The sequence below is a fragment of the Microtus pennsylvanicus genome, chromosome 10 (assembly GCF_037038515.1).
Source record: "Microtus pennsylvanicus isolate mMicPen1 chromosome 10, mMicPen1.hap1, whole genome shotgun sequence".
NCBI lineage: Eukaryota > Metazoa > Chordata > Mammalia > Rodentia > Cricetidae > Microtus > Microtus pennsylvanicus.
In genome coordinates, this window is record NC_134588.1 from 82,592,906 (window position 1) to 82,613,015 (window position 20,110).

General features: G+C 50.1%; 1 protein-coding gene across 4 annotated transcripts in view; it reads right to left on the reverse strand.

The window, feature by feature from the left end:
- Anxa11 (annexin A11) overlaps window positions 1–20,110 on the reverse strand; it is a 43,668-nt gene that overhangs the window by 1,199 nt on the left and 22,359 nt on the right. For all 4 annotated transcript variants that reach the window (XR_012912093.1, XR_012912094.1, XM_075988799.1 and 1 more), the window contains 13 exons: window positions 15,648–15,710; window positions 14,549–14,664; window positions 11,949–12,335; window positions 10,791–10,878; window positions 10,504–10,598; window positions 9,912–10,025; window positions 8,175–8,265; window positions 7,719–7,798; window positions 7,515–7,571; window positions 5,808–5,901; window positions 2,299–2,394; window positions 1,330–1,388; window positions 1,037–1,159 (listed from right to left, as the gene is read on the reverse strand). Coding sequence is in view for 2 of the 4 variants with exons in the window: in XM_075988799.1 (XP_075844914.1) it covers window positions 1,037–1,159; window positions 1,330–1,388; window positions 2,299–2,394; window positions 5,808–5,901; window positions 7,515–7,571; window positions 7,719–7,798; window positions 8,175–8,265; window positions 9,912–10,025; window positions 10,504–10,598; window positions 10,791–10,878; window positions 11,949–12,335; window positions 14,549–14,664; window positions 15,648–15,702 (1,455 nt within the window). In the remaining 2 variants the exon portion in view is untranslated. The remainder of the gene's footprint in view (window positions 1–1,036; window positions 1,160–1,329; window positions 1,389–2,298; window positions 2,395–5,807; window positions 5,902–7,514; window positions 7,572–7,718; window positions 7,799–8,174; window positions 8,266–9,911; window positions 10,026–10,503; window positions 10,599–10,790; window positions 10,879–11,948; window positions 12,336–14,548; window positions 14,665–15,647; window positions 15,711–20,110) is intronic.

A 20,110-nucleotide genomic window follows, 5' to 3' on the forward strand; every position in this document is an offset into this window, starting at 1 on the left:
TCAGTGCTGACCCCGCCTCCACATGTATGTGTGTGCGCGCACACATGCATATCCACATTATCTCTCACCTATTACTGAATCAAATAAACACCCAGAGCATTTTAATCGGCCTACGGACCACCACCCAGGCTCCTCAGCACGCTCTTTCCCTAGAGCAGCCACACTGGGGCTCTACTGTAAAGCAATGCTGTGTCCCTGGGGACGTCATCTTTGTGAACACCCATGGTGACACCACTATTGTCGCACCCAATCTCTGCCCAATACCACTGTGCCTTCTCCACCAGTGTTGTTGCTCAGGCTTAGCTAATTTCAGACCATTGTCTGCCACCCTAAGCTCTCTGAAGGCAAGGTTTGTGGCTTCTTTAGCTGTCAGAGCCTACTAGTACCCTGGCCACAATCTGACAGTAATGACAAGTTCTCCCCTACCCACAGCCTCAATCCCACAGCACAGGGATGGAGATCAGCAAGCCCAACGATATCAAATGCCAAGTCTGAAATCCGGCACACAGTGTTTCCTCCAGCATTTGTGGAGACTGCCACCACCACCTGTGGAGGAATCCTTAAAGATGCTGGTCATCGCTTGGGTGGTGTGCAGACAATGTTCAGGTTCATGAGGTTAACCAAGTAAGAACAGCCAGGATCAGACCCTAGGCTGACCCAAGGGCTGAGCTACCTATGTGGTCTCCACTGTAAAGTGAACGGGGAAAAAGCCTCATGCAGCAAACAAGACCTGAGCTTCACAGGTATGAGCTCTCCTTGGTGGACCAAACCTTCACAGAGTGGTAGGGATTCTGAAGGTTAGGGACAGGAAGAAGTAAGGCCTGAGATTTCTCTATGCCATTGGCAGACAAGCCTGTCCAGTTATTAAGTACTGGGGTCCTAGAGGGTGGAAACATGGGGTCACAGGGTTGTGACCTGCCCTTTCCTCAGGATCTTGTGATCTGTTTGGAGGTGACTGGATGAAGAAGCCCAGTAGGCCAAACATAGGGAGAGGGGAAGGAGACAGGGAGGGCCTTGTTGGCCCCCGAGCCCGTACCGTGATATCGTGGTACAGTGACTTGCCATACATCCGCTTATACTCTGCTCGGATATCCAGGAGGTCAATCTCGCTTCGAGACACCATGATGCGAATCAGAGTCCGGTCTTTTGTTCCTGCTCCCTGAAGAGTCACAGAGATAAGAGTATGCAATGGAGCTTCCCACCCTCCCACTTTCCGAGGCCCCAGTCCCTCCCACGAATCTTCTACACTCAGCCCCCTGTGAGCCCCTTAGACCCAGAATACTCTAAGATGTCTTAGATCAGGGATCCCTAGACACAAGCACTACATACCCGCATAGCCTTGTTGAGTCTTTCAGCAAAGAAGGCGGGGGTGTTCTTCAGGCATTTCACTACAAAAGGAACACAGTATGAGGTCTGCAGGACCAAGGAGGGCACACACTGGACATCAAATCTGGCACAACCTACCTACTTCTCTTTCCTGCTGGCTCTGATCCCATGAATATGGCTCCACACGAACCAGGACCATCAACCTAACCCCTTTCTTGGCATCACTGGGCAAAAACCACCAGGACTGGGCAGAGTGGGGGCTTAATGATGAAAAGAGGCACCAACTTCATGGGTGCCTAGGCATGAGGGGGTCAAACAGAAAGACCCTCATGGAAAAAAAGGAAGGCTAAGGGGACGTGGTGTTTTTCTCAGACCATGCAGGGAAATGAGGATCTATTGCCTGTTCTAGTCAGAAAGAGCCAAGAAAAACATACTAAAAGAAATGGGCAAACTGATGTCTCCTAGCGAGTATAAAGAGAGCTGGCGAGGGCTGATGGGCAAGAACCCAACTCCACATTAGGGGGAGGTTCCCAGAGCCTTCTGTAGAGGGCACAGCGCTGTGAGAGGCACTCCCATGCTGGAAGCTCGGCCAGCATTCCCTAGAACGGGCCCTGTTTTGCTGTTGCAAGTAAAAAAAAAAAAATCTTTCCATGTGTTTCTATCAGACAGCTGACAATTGCCTGCACGGATGTATTTTTGGAGGAAACTTGGCAGGATATGAGTCACCTTCCTCCAGGAGAGCAGTTGGACAGGCCCCCACTAATGCCCACACTGTAGCTCCGTTCTGCAGAGCAGCACTGCAAACACAGACTCCTCTGTCCCAGAGGCCGGGGACTCATGGATTCCCACCAGACAGATGGTTCGGATTAACGAGCTCAGATTCCGTGGTTCTCTCGCTACACCACCTTCAACCACAGGACACTGAGCACCCAGTGGGCGGGCAGGCAGGCAAATGAAGCTCCAGACACCTACCCACAGCCAGCATTCCCTGCTCCAGGTCCCCAGACATCTCCCGGCAGATGCTCTTCTCAATGTCTCGGCCCGTCATCCTCTGATACTCGTTGAAAACTAGGAGGAAAGTAGAAGGAACATGTCATATTCTGAATCATGTTCTCTCGAATTTCCATGTTGCAGTCCTGACCCTCAGCACCCCAGGATAAACGCCACGATGGCAGGACCTGAGCCTAGCTAATCAGTGGCATCCACAAACAGGAGGTCAGGTATGTATGTGGACCAACAAATCTCGGTCTGAGATGGCTTGACTCAGGGCCTCTGCCTTTTACTTTTCACACACAACCACAGCCCTCTCCAAGTCCCACTAAGTACTACGGACTTTGTAACCAACAAGGATCTGTGGTAGAGGACTCCACGCTCCTGTATGTCAATGTGTTTTGAGTTTATTTAAGTCACACAGGGCCGACCTACGCCTTTCACTACACTGGCATAACAAATGCATTTCTGTTTTTTGTGTGTGATGGAGTCACATCATATAAACCCTCTGGCTTTAAGGGACCCCCGTCTCAGCCTCTCAGGTAGCTAGGACTACACATGTCACTACCTAGTTTATTTATTTATTTATTTATTTATTTATTTATTTATTTATTTATTTATTATATATACAATATTCTGTTTTGCTTGTATGCCTGCAGGCCAGAAGAGGGCACCAGACCTCATTACAGATGGTTGTGAGCCACCATGTGGTTGCTGGGAATTGAACTCAGAACCTTTGGAAGAGCAGTCAGTGCTCTTAACCTCTGAGCCATCTCTCCAGCCCCTAGTATATTTTTTTGACAATGATATTTACACAGGAGCTTGTTGGACAGCATGTCATCACAAACTATGAACATCTATGTAGGAGGAGACCAGGTGGGGACACAGGAACAAGAGACTCACCCAGAGAGAGAAGCCTCAGAAGAAAACAATCCTAACAAGCTTACTGGCATCCAAAAACTCTAAGAAAACACATTCTCGTTGCTTAGGCCCAGCCCAGTACTGTTGCACGAGAAGTCCTGCCTCCTTCACCTCTGCCCTGGGTCTGCTCTAGTGCAGCTCACAGGAAGCCACACCCTCTGCCTTAAGTTTTATGCTATCAGGGCAGTCGGTCTGCTTACCCATCTTGACACCCTCTGTTCTCTTCCGCAAATCTCCACATTCCCAGCCTGCTCTACCCCACTGTGAGCCATGACCCACTCAGACACAACAACCCACATTGTTCTGTCATGCTGAAAACCCTTCATTATAAACCCAAGAGCTGTTGAGTGCCACGGAACAAGCTGCTGGCTCCAACAAGAAGAAGCAACGCTAGAGCCCACTGACGGATGCTGGAGAGTCAGGTTTAAGAATGTGGCCTCGGAGAAGCTGCCTATGCTCCAGTAGAGGGCACTACATCAATGGACAGAGCAATGTACTGGTGACACTAAGTGGTATAGATGAGAGAGAGAGAGAGAGAGAGAGAGAGAGAGACAGACAGAGACAGAGACAGAGAGAGACAGAGAGAGAATAACATAGCTGGGTGTGGTGGCACATGCCTTTAATTCCAGCTCTCAGAAAGCAGAGCAAGCAGATTAGAGTTTGAGGCCAGCCTGGTCTACACAGCCAGTTTGAGGCCAGCCTGGTCTACACAGCCAGTTTGAGGCCAGCCTGGTCTACATAGCCAGTTTGAGGCCAGCCTGGTCTACACAGCCAGTTTGAGGCCAGCCTGGTCTACATAGCCAGCTTGAGGCCAGCCAGGGTTACCTAGAGATGCTGTTTCAAAAACCAAAACAAACAAAAGAGAGCACATAAACTTGGGAAGAAAAAGTGGAGCATGGATAGGGGAGGGGATAGAGGTCAACTTGATCAAAACATATTACATGAGAATAAGAAATCCTCAAACAATAAAAAAAGACAACAAATACATGTTGATTGAGTACATCTGTGTTCATCCACACTCCATTACCGCATGCCCTGAGCCGGGCAACACCTTTAATTCCAGCACTCGGGAGGCAGAGGCAGGCAGATGGATCTCTATAGGTGTGAGGACAGCCTGGTCTACAGAGCGAGTTCCAGGATAGGCTCCAAAGCTATACAGAGAAACCCTGTCTTAAAAAAAAAAAAAAAAAAAAAAAAAAACCATGCCCTGGGACAGGGCTCAAGCCCAAACTTAACAAACTCGCTCATTGGCCTCGTGTCAACCCTGAGACTGAGGACCTCTCCCGTCCTGTGTGTCCAGGTGGGAGGCCCTGGGACACAAGCTGCAGTGCTATGATCCTTACCTCACCCCTCCCCTGCAGCTCCTACAACCTTAGCTGTCCTATACTCTGCTGATCCTTCACCTGTCTGCTGGCAGGGCCTCTCTCTAGTCTTCCTCCCAAGAAGACCTTCTCATAATCCCAAGGCCTCAGATACTTGAGCCCCCACAGCCCCCAACCTTCCAAGCCCAAGACCTCTCCTGACATCCGGGCTCATCAGCTCATCAGCATTACCTTTCTGTTGTCCTACGCTCTATTCCGCCCACAGCTCCTAATCTCAGCTGAGGGCCACTGCCTTCCCACTTACTCAGCTGATGGAATCCTCGTCCTCCTAAGCCGCCTGATTCCAACACACCATGACCAGCTTACCCACAAGCAGGCTGGACTCTAGTCCCTTCTACCCCAACTCTCTATCCAGGCTACCACTGTCTCCTGCTCAACTGTGAATCCTTCACCCTCTTTTCTTCACACCTGATGCCCAAGGTCACCTAGGGAATCTGGCAGCATGTTGTCGTCTGCAAGCTGAGGGCCCCCCTGTGACTCCTGGCCTTCTCAGGATGAACCCCTAACTCCCTGAACTGCAGCAGGGCTGTCCACCACCTGATCCTGCTCCTGCTACCATCATTCTATCTGCTCCAGATACGCGAAGCCCCTTGGCTGCTCCTGGGCCATGCTGGAAAATCTTTGCACCTATCTTGCTCAGGACTTTGAATCTCACAGTCTTATACCAGAGAGGACTGAGCCAACCCTCCCTGAACTCTATCCCTTCACCTTCTACCTGGTTCCAGTCCGTTCTTTTTCTGTTCCAGGCTGTACTGAATACTTGTCTCCTGACATGAAGCTGAACCCATGAAAACAGACTACACCTGATAGAAACCTACTTTTACATATTCAATAAGTAAATGTTACCCAGCAGTGCGGGAATGTTTTTTCTTTTTGTTTTGTGTTTATTTGTTGCTACTGAGGGGAAAGGCACATGCCCTGTGTGTGAAGGTCAGAGGAGAACTGTGCTTCTGCCCGCTGGACCACTGCTTTCCCCACGCTGACATCCCTCATTTCAGTGCGCGGCAACCCACTTCCTCGTCTTTTCCTTTGTCCTACAAGCAACGTTTGCAGGAAATGTTCTCAGTGTCTTTTAGTGAAAATCCTTTAGTGAAAATCCATGCAGAGACACCAGCCGAATATTCCGTAGGCTTTTTCTCCATGTACTGTCCTGTCTGCCCTCCCCTGGCTGACCCAGGGCTGTCTTACCTGCCACCAGGTGCGCCCGGCTCCTTGCGCACAGAATTGCATTGAACTTGGACTCATCTGTTCCTAGGCGGTTCTCCCCAGCTGCATACAACTCCTGGATAGGGAGGAAGATGCATGTATACAGCAAGTAGGTCCCAGGCTCAGATCACCTAGGCAGCATTTAGCTCTGCAGAGCCCATGGAAGGGCAGGGCCCTCAAGTGGGAGCACAGGTCTTCTGAACCCTGCAAGCTGCGCTTGCTGCAGACCCAGACTTGGCTATCCACATCCTCTCATCTGCCCATGTGGAGCAGAGAGGATTCTGAGACCAGAGCCCAGCGCCACAAAGGAGGGAAGAGAAGCCTGGACTCAAGTCCTAGCTCGGAAGCAGCTTGCTAGATGCGGCTCTGGCTCCTGGGCCTCGATCTTCTTATACAGAAAATATAAGAATTAGATCTGACTTGAGATCATGACTCTGAAGCCCAAGGGGTCTTATGGAGAAAAAGATGAGCGGGAAAACTAGAAGGGACCCTAGCCAGCTCCTTAGAGCAGCACTTCTTAGCAACAGGAAGGAGTGCAGGTCCTTGGCTGACAGGCCAACGTTTCAGGAGAAGCCAGTTGCCAGATTTCTATGTGATATTCATTTCCCAATCACGAAAAGCAGCTTCCCCCTCTTTAAGAAATACTCGGGATGATGATAACTATCATACTTAAAAACCAATTACGAGCCAGGCAGTGGTGGCACACGCCTTTATTACCAGCACTCGAGAGGCAGAGGCAGGCGGATCTCTGTGAGCTCGAGGCCAGCCTGGTCTACAGAGTGAGTTCTAAGATAGCCAGAGCTACACAGAGAACCCATCTCAGAAAAAAACAAAACCAACACAAACAAAAAACTAAACAAAACCAGTCCCCGGAATGGAGATAGCTCAGCAGTGAACCCAACACCTTCTTCTGACCCCACACCACAGGCACCAGGCATACATATAATTCACAGACATGCATGTAGGCAAGACATTCATCAACATAAAAACAAATCTTTAAAAAACAAAAAAAACAGATGTGGGGCTTCCCCCAGCCCTTTCTCCATGGTTTAATACATGTATCATGTTTGTTGAATTGGGCATCAGAGCTTTTTAAGACCTATGAAGGTTTGAACCACAACTATTTGCCAATCAGCAAGCAACCTTACCCCAGACAGTCATGAAGTTAAGGGCACTGATGCCCTAGGACACTGTCAGGTTGAGATCTGAGCAGGTCAAGAAGGGAGAAGAGAGGGCAGAAGCCAGCCTTTCCCAGAAGGCTGGGGGAGGTCCGGCCACCTGCTCAGAAGGCAGGACAGACTGAACTGCCCAGCAGGTAGGAATTCAGATATGCCTCTTCCGCCTTCAACTCATAAAGCAATAATGATGAAGTTTAAGGATTTAGGGCTAAGGTGATAGCTCATTTCTAAGTCCGCAAACTCAGGAGCTGGATAGACAGGCACCTTCACACACCTAACAGTACCTATATGGGAAAGTACCCTATTGCGTTAAGTTCCACACCCCTGTGATCTGCTGCAGCATTTATTACCCTGGGAAACCCAGAGGGCTGGGGGCCTGTTCAAGTATCTGAGCCCCTCAGAAACACGAAACCGACCAGTGTCTACCGCTCTTCCCACCACTGAAAGCAGGAAGTGTGGCCCAACTCTGGTTTAGAGCCCACAGTGGCACCTTGTTGGCCACCATACGTACCTGGACATCTCTCTGCACAAGGGACATGTCCACGTTTGTGCTCTCATCACGGTTTCCCTGAAAGGAAGGAGGCTGTAAGGTCAAGCCACTTTTAGGAAGACCACACCCTTCCCTCCTCATTCATCTGCCAGTGCTTTGATGCACCCCCCCTCTCCTCTCCCGCCTTCCAGTTTCCTCTCCAACATCCCATTGTGAGGAAGGTACCTGAGAGAGAGAGATGAGGAGCCGCTGGAAGTGTCCTGATGTGTCACTTCGAATGGCCTCCTCCAGAGTCTTTTTAAATTCTGAAAGACACACACCAGGCCTGCTATCTCTAAAGATATAGTTAGCAGGGGGAGGGGGGATTGGTATGACAAGGGTCCATGGGTCTCACTCAGACTGGAGGCGACAGGTGCCCCATCGAACCTTCTAGGATCATATAAGTTTATGACTCCAGGCTGATCTGACCTCTGGTCAGGCCTGGCCCAAAGCCCACAAGATTTTCCCTGCCCTTCCCAACCACAGGCACCTGCCCTGTATGTAAACAGCGTGCAGGGCTAGGCTTTGGATCAAAGCCCAGAGAGTTGGGCATGAAAGGAAATAGGGGACAAAGAGGCCAAGGACACTGAGGCTTCGGAAGCAAAACCATCTGTAAAGAGCAGAGGCCAAGGAGCTTCCAACCTGTTTTGTAGGCTCTGTTTAGTTCCTGGATGTGTTCATTACTTCGGGAAGCGAGGATTTCGATCAGGCAGGCCTCATCAGTACCAGCTCCCTATGGTAGCAGAGAATGTAACAGACCTCTTGCTGGTGACTGGGCCCTCACTAGCATCCAGAAGGGCATCAGCAACAGAGGCCCCCCAACACAGACACACATACCGCACTCATGCCTGAGAAGCCAGCTTCCCTCCCAGCCCTAGAAAATGAGATAGGACACAGTAAGCGCCACATGTGGGGTCATCCCCATGCATCAGGAAACTGAATGAGAAAAGGGGAAGTGTACAGGGACTATCCCATGCCACACCCAGCTGAGTCAGGCTGAGGTGCACATCAAAGTGTTTCTGCCAAGTTCTAGCCCTGAGTGAGATAGTGAACGGCTGCAGAAAAAGTCGAAAAGTACGATTGTAACGGATACGAAAAAGCTAGAGTCCCGAGTGAACTGTCTGGAGACATCTAGGGAAAGAAGCCAGAAGGGACAAAAGGAATGGCTGTGCCCCGGACGGCAGGAAGGTTAGAAAACAGGATGGAGGCCTGGCTTTTGCATCAGCCTGAATCTTAGCTCTGCAGCTCACTGTGTAACCTCGAGCAAGTTTCTTGTCTATAAAGGGAGTATATGTGTGCCTACCTCCCAAGGAGTCCTCAGTGGGACTGAATGGGCTAATCTGTGAAGAACATCTAGCTGACGTGGTGTTTCATGATACCATGGCTGGCATGCTACTGACTTACAAAGGATGGGCACGTTTGCACCTTACCCAAATCTCCCTGTATGTCCTGAAAGAATATCCACTGTCTCCTCTCACGGTGCTCAGGGACACAACAGCTATTCAGCACACCTGTGATGTTCTAGCATTTCGCCAACTTCTCCTAAAACTGGAGGTGGGTTCTGAACACTCCCAGGCCAAGGCCATTGTCACCCTGTCTGTCCTTAGCACCCTCTAGTCTACAACAGGCACTGGATTTCAGTGGTCTTCTCTCCCTTCCAGACCACATACAAAGCTCTCAACCTCTAGCGGAGGTGGAATCTGTTGTGCCCAGCATGCCTCTGAGCGAGTAGCTCCATCAGGGTACCATGTAGGGACCCACCTCTACTCACAGGACACACAGCCAAGTGGCTGGAGAGCCCACACAGACCTAGGAAGACAGACAGTCAAGTTAAGTCGCAGGAAAAGGCCCCGTGAGGAATTTGGGTTCTTCTAGAGTTGGATGTCTGGGAGGGGGCAGATGTGGGGACAGACATCTCTGATACTGCACAGGACAGACCAGCAGCCAGGAGAGTGAGGTGGTGCTCAGAAAGCAGTGGAGACAAAGGCAGAAGTCTCTGTCTGTGTTCCAGCCCTACCTCTCCCACCCCTAACTGGGAGGTGTTCTTCTCTGCTGCTCTGGCTCCTCAGACACGCTGTTATTTGCCGGCAAGGGTTCTACTGAGTGAGAATAATCAACAACAGCCTTAAACCCCTTCTGTCACCTGTATCCTCCATAACCCCAGCCTGGTCCTCTCCTGCGATGGAGACAGAGAGTCCCTGTGAGGAATAACATGTTACCTGCCTCTCTAAAAAACTACTATGCGCTCCTTCTAAATCTCATGGGCTGTAGCCAGGAATGCCCAGAAGTCAGGGTAGCCAGCACCTAGTGAGTAGGTAACACATCACTCAGTCCTATGCACACACGTGACGGCAGGCACCCACAAGCACAAGGACACACCTTGATGGCTTCCTTTATCTCACAGACATCAAACAGGACCGGGGTCTTCATCAGGGCCAGGACAGTCTTCTCAAAGTTTCCTGACAACTCTGATTTTAGGTCTTTGATCAAATCCTGATTGGACACACAAACAAAATACACAGATGCAGAACACTGCAGAGGAAGGGGCTGACAGTATCAGTCCAGCCATGGGAAGAAGCCTGAGCAAGAGCACTAACATATTCCGTATTAATGTACTTTACCTAAGACTCAAAACCCAGGGAGCTCAAAACGCAAGCCCCTTAAGCCTTTTCCACCAAAGCTCTTCCATTAACTAAACCTCCTGGGTCCCCTGCAAGCAGAGGAGGGGAAATGGAGGCTGGGTAGGAGGAAAAATGACCGATCTACAGACTTGACTAGGCAAAGCCAAAGCTAGACCCTGAAACAACCCTAACTAAGCCTGCTGTCCATCCTGGAGATCTAGTCCTATGAGGTCCCAGTTCCCGGAAAAGCAGAGTGAGTGGGCCTGTAGCTATGCTGGTTGTAGGCCCTGGAGCTGGGCTTAGGAGAACCAGGCCTCAGTAGTCTTCCTGCATTCCCCTCTGCCCCTCACCTTGCCATAGGCTGTCTTGAAGGACAGAAGGATCTGCTGCCGCTGCTTGTTAGAACGGCTCCCTAGGCAATCGATGATGGCTTGTTCATCCGTTCCTAAGACAGAGGAAGGAGCAGGCATGCTGCGGGTTAAGAGGATGCTCTACGGTGTGGCCATGGGCTCTCCAGTCATTCTCCTGGACATCTAAGACAGCTCTTCTTTCATCTCCGTGGCCAGGCTTGCCTGCCCCTCCCACACAGTGAACTGCCCAGGGATCTGCCTGCCTCTGCCTCAGTCTAGTCTCTTACCAAAGCCCTTCATGGCCTTCCGAAGGACCTCAGCATCTCGCAAGGGGTCAAATCCAGAAGCATCTGTGATGGTGCCTCGGTTTCCATACTACTCAAACAAATAGCCACAGGTAAGATGACCCACCCATACCACCCTAAGGTGCAAGACTCTTCCACCTCCTCCTACGCCCCAGATAATGCCCCCTTCTCTAAGAGCTGAGGTATCTAAAGGAAACTCGACGTCAAAAGTAGTAGACATAAATACCCCAAGGCTCATGTGTCGATGGTTCTGTTTAGAAACCAGTTACTGTTAGAAGTGGTTACTGGGAAGACAGTAGGTCACTAGGAGTGGAACAGGTCCTTGAAGGAGATATTGGGGCCCATGCCCCTTTCATTCTTTGCTTCCCGTCTGCTAGGAGGTATAGACAGCTTTGATTCACCAACAGCTCCTTACAATGATGTTCTGCCCCACACAGGCCCACAGTGACAAGGCCCAAGCAGCCAAAGTCAACCTTCCTCCTTTTAAGGTGTGTTTCCTTCAGGTATTTATACACAGGCTTACTGTTGCCTAGTGAGTGATCTTTTTAGTGGCTAATATGTGCTGGTCATCAAGGCAGTAAGGACATGCTCAGAGAAGAGATAAGGGAGTGGGTACCAGTGCAGAGGAGGAGAGAGTGGGCAGTAGTACAAGGGGAGGAATGGAAGGAAGGAGAGGTAATGGACCCTGTCTAAAAGTAGTAAGCCAGCACACACCACTAGCCCCGTGTTTGGCTGGTTTGGTCATGTAACCATGACAATGAATTCTAGGCATCGCAAACATGCACTGCTCTCCAGAATGAGCCCAGATAAACCCTGGCAGAACTGCTAATCTTCTCTACTCAGAGAGGATTCTGAGAATCCTTTACATTTGTCTAGGGGGCCACATAATGGGCCTGTTGGGCATGAGGCCACGAGACTGACGCCTTAGGAGTCATCTCACACTACGAACAACTAGGGCAGTGCTTCCTGACCTTAAGGAGTATGCCCTGGGGTGGGGAGCACAAGAGAAATCAGCATGGTTTTGCTAAAACAGTCTGCTGTAACTAGACGCCTGAGCTTCTCCTTTGTGCCTTCAATCCCCCAAGGCCTTGCTGGCTGGACCAGAGTCCATCCTTTGAACTCAATTTGGACAGCACTCACCTGGGCTGGAGGAACAGCAGGAGTAACAGTACCGGATCCTGAGTATCCTGGATAACTTGGCACTGGCTGCTGCCCAGGGGATGGCATCGGTGACTGTCCAGGATAGGTCATTGGAGGCTGTCCAGGATAGGCCCCTGGGGTTTGCTGCCCAGGGGGTGGCATGGGTTGGCCTGGCACAGGGGCCCCTGGGTATGATGGATATGAGGGCATCCCAGAAGGTGGGTTTCCCCCTGGGGGTGGGTACATTCCATAAGGAGGGACAGGCTGCTGGGCAGGAGGGGGCTGCCCAAAGCCACCAGGGGGGACTGGAGGATAGCCACTCCCAGGAGCTCCAGGATACAGATTTGGCATGTTGGCACCTCCAAATGTCCCAGACATGTTGCTTGCCTGCCAAGTACACAAAGTAGAGCCTGAGACTCATAGGCCCAGAAAGGCCAGGACCCTGCCTCTCTACCCTTATGGAGTTTAGCAATGGCTCCAGGTAAGGAGCCCCCTACCAGAACCGCCCCTCCCACAGCACTATGTACACCTAGCAATGAATGCAGGCACCATTCCGCTTGCTCAGTCCTATCACCACCCCACTGGGAAAAGAAAGGCAGTCCCACCATGGATGATGGGTACACTTGCTCAGTGAGCAGAGCAACTGGACTCTGACATGGATGGCTCTATATGTAAACCAGACTCTCCAACCCTTCTGGATATGGAAACATGGAAGATGAGGCTGCTTCTTTCAACTAAGACTAATTGGGCAGAGGACCCAGAAAGTAGAGGGGCCCCTTCTGTAGGCATGGGGTGGCCCCATCACACGAGTTTGCTAATAGTCAATTGAGGTAGGTGGGGCTTGGGTAGGCTTGCATGTGCCCAGAACAAAAGACTGAATCTTCACCTCAGCCTCTGATGCCCAATGCAGAATGGGTCTCACCATCTTCATCCCTCACTTCCCTTCGTCAACCACAAAGACCTATTCTTCACTGTCCCCAAGCTCAGCAGGCCCATGGCCATCTCAAGGACTGGCTGTTCCTAGACACTGACATAGCACATTTCTCTACCATGTCGGATCTTGGTTCAAAGTCCCTTTTCATCTCCCACTTTAAGGTCTTCAGTCTACACTGCCCTGCCAGCACCTCTGACCCTTTACCATATTCTATCCCCTCCTCCCTGTACTAGGGATTACATCCATGGCTTCATGCATTCTAGGCAAATGCTCTATCACTAACCATTATATCCCTATCTCTTTTCACTTCTTACTTTGAGACAATGACTCACTATGTTGCCCAGGCTGGCCTTGAACTCACCCTGTAGCCCAAATGGACCACGAACTTGAGATCCTCCTACTTTAGCCTTCCAAGAAGCTAGGATCATAGGCCCATGCCATCAGGGCCATGTTTCTATTTCCTATCTTCCTTACTCTTTTCTCCCCTTCTCTTACCCACCCTCTCTGTTCTTCCTTTTGATTCTTCTCCTTTGAGGCAGGGTTTTTCTACGTTGCCCATGCTGGGCTGGAACTTTTAGTCCTCATGAATTTACTTACAGAATGCTAAGTTCATGCCACAATGCTCAGAAACACCTGTCACTTTCCAATATCGCCATCTGGTAACACACGTTATTTTCTGTCTCCTTTCCAGAGATGCTAAGCATGTGTGCAGATACTCATGGAGGTCAAGGTTATATGCTGTTTACCTTGTTAGAAACAGAATCTATCACTGGCCCTGGGATCACCATGTAGGCTAGTCTGGCTAGTCAGCAAGCCCAGTGGATCTGCCTGTCTTCACTTCCCTAGCACTAGGATTACAAGGACTACCACACCTGGCTTTTCTCAGGAATTGAACTCTGGGCCTAAGGCTGATAAAATAAGCACTTGACTGCCTGGGCTATCTCCCAGCCTAGAGATTTTGTTTGCTGTATTTGGGTGTCTACTAGTTGCACTGTTCCCATTAAGGGCACATTTGTTTTCTGATTATAAGATGCACTCTTCTAGGGTTAGAGAGATGGCTCAGAGATTAAGAGTGCTGGTTGCTCTCCCAGAGGTCCTGAGTTCAATTCCTAGCAACTACATGGAGGCTTACAACCATCTATAGCAAGAACCGGTACCCTCTTTTGGCACACAAACATACAGGCAGACAGAATATTGTGTACACAATAAATAAATCTTTAAAAAAAAATACACTCTTCTAAAAGCAAAACAACAAATAAAAACAAGTACAGCCTAACCTACCTGCGACATGACCGCCAAGTCCCAACCGAAACAGAATCTGTAAGTCTAACACCCCCATACCTCTCCACAACCACCCTCTCTTCCCTCCAGGATTTGTGCTCAGCTCATGAGACATTCTCAAGAAATTTCCCACAGGTACCACAGCCTTACCCAACCTCCCAGAACCAAAGAGACCTGAGAAGATCATCAGCTCAAAGAATCTCTACCCCACATATAGATGGAAAATTGACGCCTGGAGAGGGGCGGTAAGCAGGTGACCCTCATATTCTAAGTTTCTGCTCAGAACTCTGTGCTCACATAGACAGGCATGAGGTATCTCTGGAGCCTTGATCTCTATAGCCCTGCAGCCACTAGCCCAGGGTACCTTGACAGGGGCCTGACTCACCACGTCTGAGAGGTAGTCCTGATTGAACTGCCCTGCATAGTTGGCCACATTATCCAGTCCGATGGGGGGCATGCTGGGAGGAGGAGGATAGGCAGCACCTCCCCAGGGACCGCCACCTGAAAGCAACACCAAACTCATCAGCTCACATGCCTGGCCCAAACAAAGGACAGAAAGGGCTGCAGAGGAACATGCTGCGGTAGTCAAGCAGGGATTCACGCCAATGTTATAAATACCCAGAAAGACTGGAGCAAGAGGGTCAGGGGAAGGAGAGGAATTTCCCCTATTCCAGGGAAAAAGGCAGTTTCAGCCCTCTGTGGGGATCCAAGTAAGCTTTGTCCTCTCAAAACCAGCACCATGGGGCGAGAGAACAGATACAGCTTTGGGCTCTGTGCTGAGCATGTGACAGCAGGGAGCTCCACAAATGCTAAGGATTCTCAGACTGTCAGAGGGCACAGACACCATAAAAGACAGTAGCAAGGAGCTGGCTGGCTGTGCATCCTGGGCAAGGCGCTCAACCACTCTCATTCGTGTTCCCAGACAACTGGAGACGACGACAAGCGTGATGTCAGGCTGCTGAGGTAAGGGCTGAGCCAGAAACGTGGTCTCACCCAGGGCTTTCTAGTCTCGGGAGCATGCCGTCACAACAGCAGAATGTCTGCTGGAGAAGGGACGGTTTCAGGAGGAAGATAAGGCCTGCAGCCTCCCTACGTGAGTAGTCTCCCCTTATCACCACGGCTCTCGGTAGCTACAGGGAGGGACAGACAGGAAGGGACAGTGAAGCAACCCTTGGTATTGGCCTCAGCAGAAGAGAATCCAAAACCATACTCCTTGAAACAGGGTAGGTGATTAGAAGCAGTACTTTGGTAGGCGCTCCTACAGGCTGTCAGTACAGCTAGGGGAGGAAAAGAACCTTGAAACTACCTTGCAAAGGAGAAAGAGTCTCAGAGTGTGGCAGGCCTTTTTCAGCTAATAAGGCCCTCCCAGAACCAGCCAAATCCAAATTGGAGAGCCAGCCCCTGTCCCAATGGGTGACCCCTCTGGGGCCTAAGCGAACCAAACTCCATCTTTTTGCACAAAGGATCCACCCAGGCCCTCTTACCTGGAGCAGCTGGAGGGTAACCACCTGCAGGTGGGGGGTAGCCTGGGTAGCTCATGGTTATACCTGGAAAAGAAGGGAAAGTGTATTCAGATTACAATGAGCATGCTCCTCACCAGGCCTGCTGGGATCTGCTTCTTGGAACACAATGCCCTGCCAGGCCCCTACAGGAGGGATTAACTCCCCCCTGCACCAGTGCAATCCAGTCCACACTTCTCTGCTGGACCTCCAGTTAGGTCAGGCCCACCCCAAGGATACAGGAGGGTACAACCCCACAAGCCAGCGAAGTTCCTTGACAGCTGCTCCCCCAGGCCTGGTCTGCTCTGATAATCATATTCTAGATAGAGCACTGCCTCAGGCTCCATGTCTTCCTGTCTCATCTTTCTTGTCCTTATCACTATCCTTCCCACAGCAGGGGAGAACCCCATCTACAACTCTCAAGCTTGCCACAGCAAACACCCCCACTCCCCAGCCCCAGGATCAGACCCAAACCGCAAGTACAGAGCAGCTGCTGCACAGTCTGTAAATGGCTGATCAATGCTTCTCCTGGGCATTTCATTCTCAAACAAAAACAACACGATTATATAGGAGTCATCATTCAGAACCAAGAGATATGCTCAGGAAAGCCTGTCTGCTACAGAGCACTGAATCAGAGCAAGTATCAAAGCCCAAAGAGAGTTACATGGAGATGAGGCAGTTAGAAGCAGATGGGACACCTGCTCCCACAGTCCTCTGTACACAGATCTTCAGCATCGCCCCATGTCAATTAAAATGCCCAGGAGGAACAGAGATCAGCACAGCCCCACAACCTGCCTGCTCTTGCCACACAACAGCTGCTGCTGCAAGAAGCTCAAAGGTTCAGGGCAAGGTCATGTGAGGAAATTCACGGCCTCGACAGTCATGTCCACAGGTTCTAGGATAGCCACTCTGTTCTCATACATTGGCATCTGAATTATGCCAAGGGATTGTAAAATATCATGGGTTCTACCATCAATTTCTATTCTGAGTAAATTCCCAGGTGATGGTATTGGATCTGGGATTCCTACCTTAATAACTGTCTATAGAGACTGTTCACTTAAAATAGTCTAGTTAATGGGCTGGAGAGATGGCTCAGAGGTTAAGAGCATTGCCTGCTCTTCCAAAGGTCCTGAGTTCAATTCCCAGCAACCACATGGTGGCTCACAACCATCTGTAATGAGGTCTGGTGCCCTCTTCTGACCTGCAGGCATACACACAGACAGAATATTGTATACATAATAAATAAATAAATATTTAAAAAAATAGTCTAGTTACCCAGCATGTCTACCTTGAAGAACTGAGTATGTTGTCCCAAGGACGTTACAGAATTTCTCTACGGTACCACTAGCCCCCACAAAGTGGACCTGGCTTTCAGCCCACTTACTTTGGTCACTGGGTCCAGAGGGGAGAGTAGACAATACAATAGGAAATGAGGTGATACCTTCATGGCCATGGATGGAACTAGAACTGGTAGCCTGTCCTTTACACAGCTAGTCTACTCAGGCCCTCTACAAGAGCAGCTAGTGATCTTAACCACGGAGCCATCTCTCCAGCATACAATCTTTTTCATTTTTAAAGTAGAAACATGCAAACCAAGAGGTGTGGGTACACACATGCACAGACCACCCTTGGCACTGTACACAAGGCACCGAGGAATGCTAGTTGCCTCTGAAAGAAAAACAGGATGGAGGTGAAGCTCACTTTCCATGGGCAGACCCTACGCATTCATGGTTGCCTAATAAAAGCAACTTGAAGAAAAGGTTCAATTCAGACAGACATTTATGTCTAACCACACACGAAGCTACTCCCGGTGGCTCTTTCAAAATAAAAATAATGCACACAGGGTTCATTCAGCTCAGACATCCAGGACATGGGAGGATAGCCCTCCCCCTCCTGGAAGAGCTGTCGGGGAGTTTCCTGGCAGGAGTAGCATCTGTCGCCTGGAAAGAAGCCTACCCTCAAGGCCCATTCTATCTATGATTAATTCCACTGCAGAACTCAGTCCTGCCATGACCCTGGCCCCTTCCCTCCCACAAAACTCTGCAGTCTTTCTTCTCCAAAGATTCATTTTTCACCTGGAATTGTTTGAGCATGCTCCTTCTTCTCTTTCCCTCTGAGGCTTGTCAGGACTTAAAACCACGGACTAGTCCAGAGATCACAGGACAGGATTGCTGCCTGCAATTGGAGTTTCCTGCTCACTGGATGGGAACATGTGGGTTTTCTGGGTGATCGAGCCATCAGGGATTCCTACGAAATTTCTCGTGGGTCTGCCCGTTTTCCCATCCTTCCTCAATCTCTGGCTGTGGTGACTCACAGTGGCCATCTTAGTTCTCTCTCTCAGCTGTTTCATAACCACTGATCTGGTGTACATGGCATTATGTTCCTCTAAGTAAGTGATAAAAATGTGCCAACAGCAGAGACAATCTTGAACTATCATACTGAATTTTCTGCTGATACCTGTTGCTACCACTAGGCCCACATCCCCACCATGTTCAAATGCCAGCTATTATGCTGTTATGGCTTGAATCTGAAATGTCCCCTCCAGGCTCAGAATTTGAATACCTGTTCTCAAGATAGCGTGATATTTCTGAAGGCTGTAGAAACCAGGAGGTAGAGCTGCTGAAGGAAGTAGGCCAATAGGGACAGTCTTTGGGTTAGCTAGCTCCATGCAATTTCCTGTCCTGCTTTCTTGACTTCCTAGTCTACAGTGATGTGAGGAACCCCTGCACCCAACGTCAATATTGCCATGCCTTCTCCACCATGACAGCCTAAACATTCCCTCTCTCAGATATTGTACTCACTCCAGTGAGTAATTAACACACGTGTGTAACACCCTGCAGCTCACCCACCTACTAATTCCCAGGCAGGAGTCACCTGCTCAGAGGCAAGACCCTCGGGCTCTAGTGAGTTCCCAAGGGAACTCAGCATCTAGGGACCGTACCACCCTTCTCAGCTCTAGCTCTCCAAGACAAACAGGAACGCGGTGAGCTACCTGCTACCTTCCACCTGACCGAGGTCTTTCTTCTACTGTATCCTTCAACAGAGAAGAAGACTGCATGGGTGGGAGATACTTCCCACGGCTGAAGTGATTTGGACAGCCAGTCATGTCCTGTCCCATATGCCTGCTTCTGAACATAGCACTCAAAATGGGACACCTCCTGCCTTCTGCGAAGGACAGACACCTGGCCCTGATTCTAATAACCCTGCCTACAGAGAACGTGTAGCCTCTGGTTCTGACTCTCTCAGGGATGTTACAGCAAAAACATCACCCTTCCTTCCTCACTGGAACCATGTAAATCCAGCTGCAGCCCTCTCCAGCTTAAATACATGTGTCTTAGCTAGAGTTTCTACTGCTGTGATAAACACCATGACGAGTAACTCAGGAGGAGGAAAGGGTTTATTTTGGCTATTCGTCATCAAAGGAAATCAGGATAGGAACGCATACGGGACAGAAACCTAGAGGCAAGGGTTGATGCAGAGGCCATGGAGGGGTGCTGCTTACTGACTTGCTACCCATGGCTTGCTCAGCCTGCTTTCTTGTAGAACCCAGGACCACTAGCGCAGGGATGGCCCCACCCACAATGGGCTAGGCCCTCACCCATCAGTCACTAATCAAGAAAATGCCCCGCAGGCTTGCCTACGCCCAACCTTATTGAGGCATTTTCTCAATTGAGGCTCCTCTCTGATGACTCCAGCTTGTGTCAAGTAGACATAAAACTAACCAGCACAATGTGTTTCCAAAACAGACCTTTGTGGAACACGTTAAAACTTAAGACTGCTGGGCCCCCGCTGAGTGCAGGGCTGCTCCTTCACACATGAGCACCCCAGGGGGAACCTGGATCCTGGGAACCAGCAACCCTTAGAACCAAGCCAATAAAGAAACTGGGGGGAGGGCTTCTTTGGGACTGTGAAAGGGCTTATTCCCTAAAGTCATGAATACTCACCCCAGTGGACCCTTAAATTTCAAGGGTCCCCACCACATAGGCAGAAATCTGGAGAGAGGACAAAAGGGAAAGTGTTCCAGAACAGAGTTCCTCTCCCCAGACTCAGTCTCCACCCCACCACAATGCAGAGCCTTGTGCTTTCCACACTAAAAAGAAGAGGTGGATACAGGCCTCCAGCCTGCAGTGAAGCTATTCACACCCTCCAGTGGCCAGCCTGGTTTCTAGGGACAGTGAAAAGGAGCGGTAGTGGTACCAGGCCTAAAGCACCGGTCCAGAAGTAGCCTCTCCTCATGTAGAACAGAAACCACCCCTGGCTGATGCTCACAGGCAGAGTTTGGAGAAGTACTCCAGGGCCTAACAGCCCTTGGCACTCAGAAGCAGACAAGTCAGGCCTGATGTTCCGAGGCGAGGGTCTGCCACTGTACTTTCTCAGGCTGTTGGTTAAAGGGTCTCTTGCTCTCACACAACACAAATAAACAGTTTAAACCACACAGCTCTGACCAT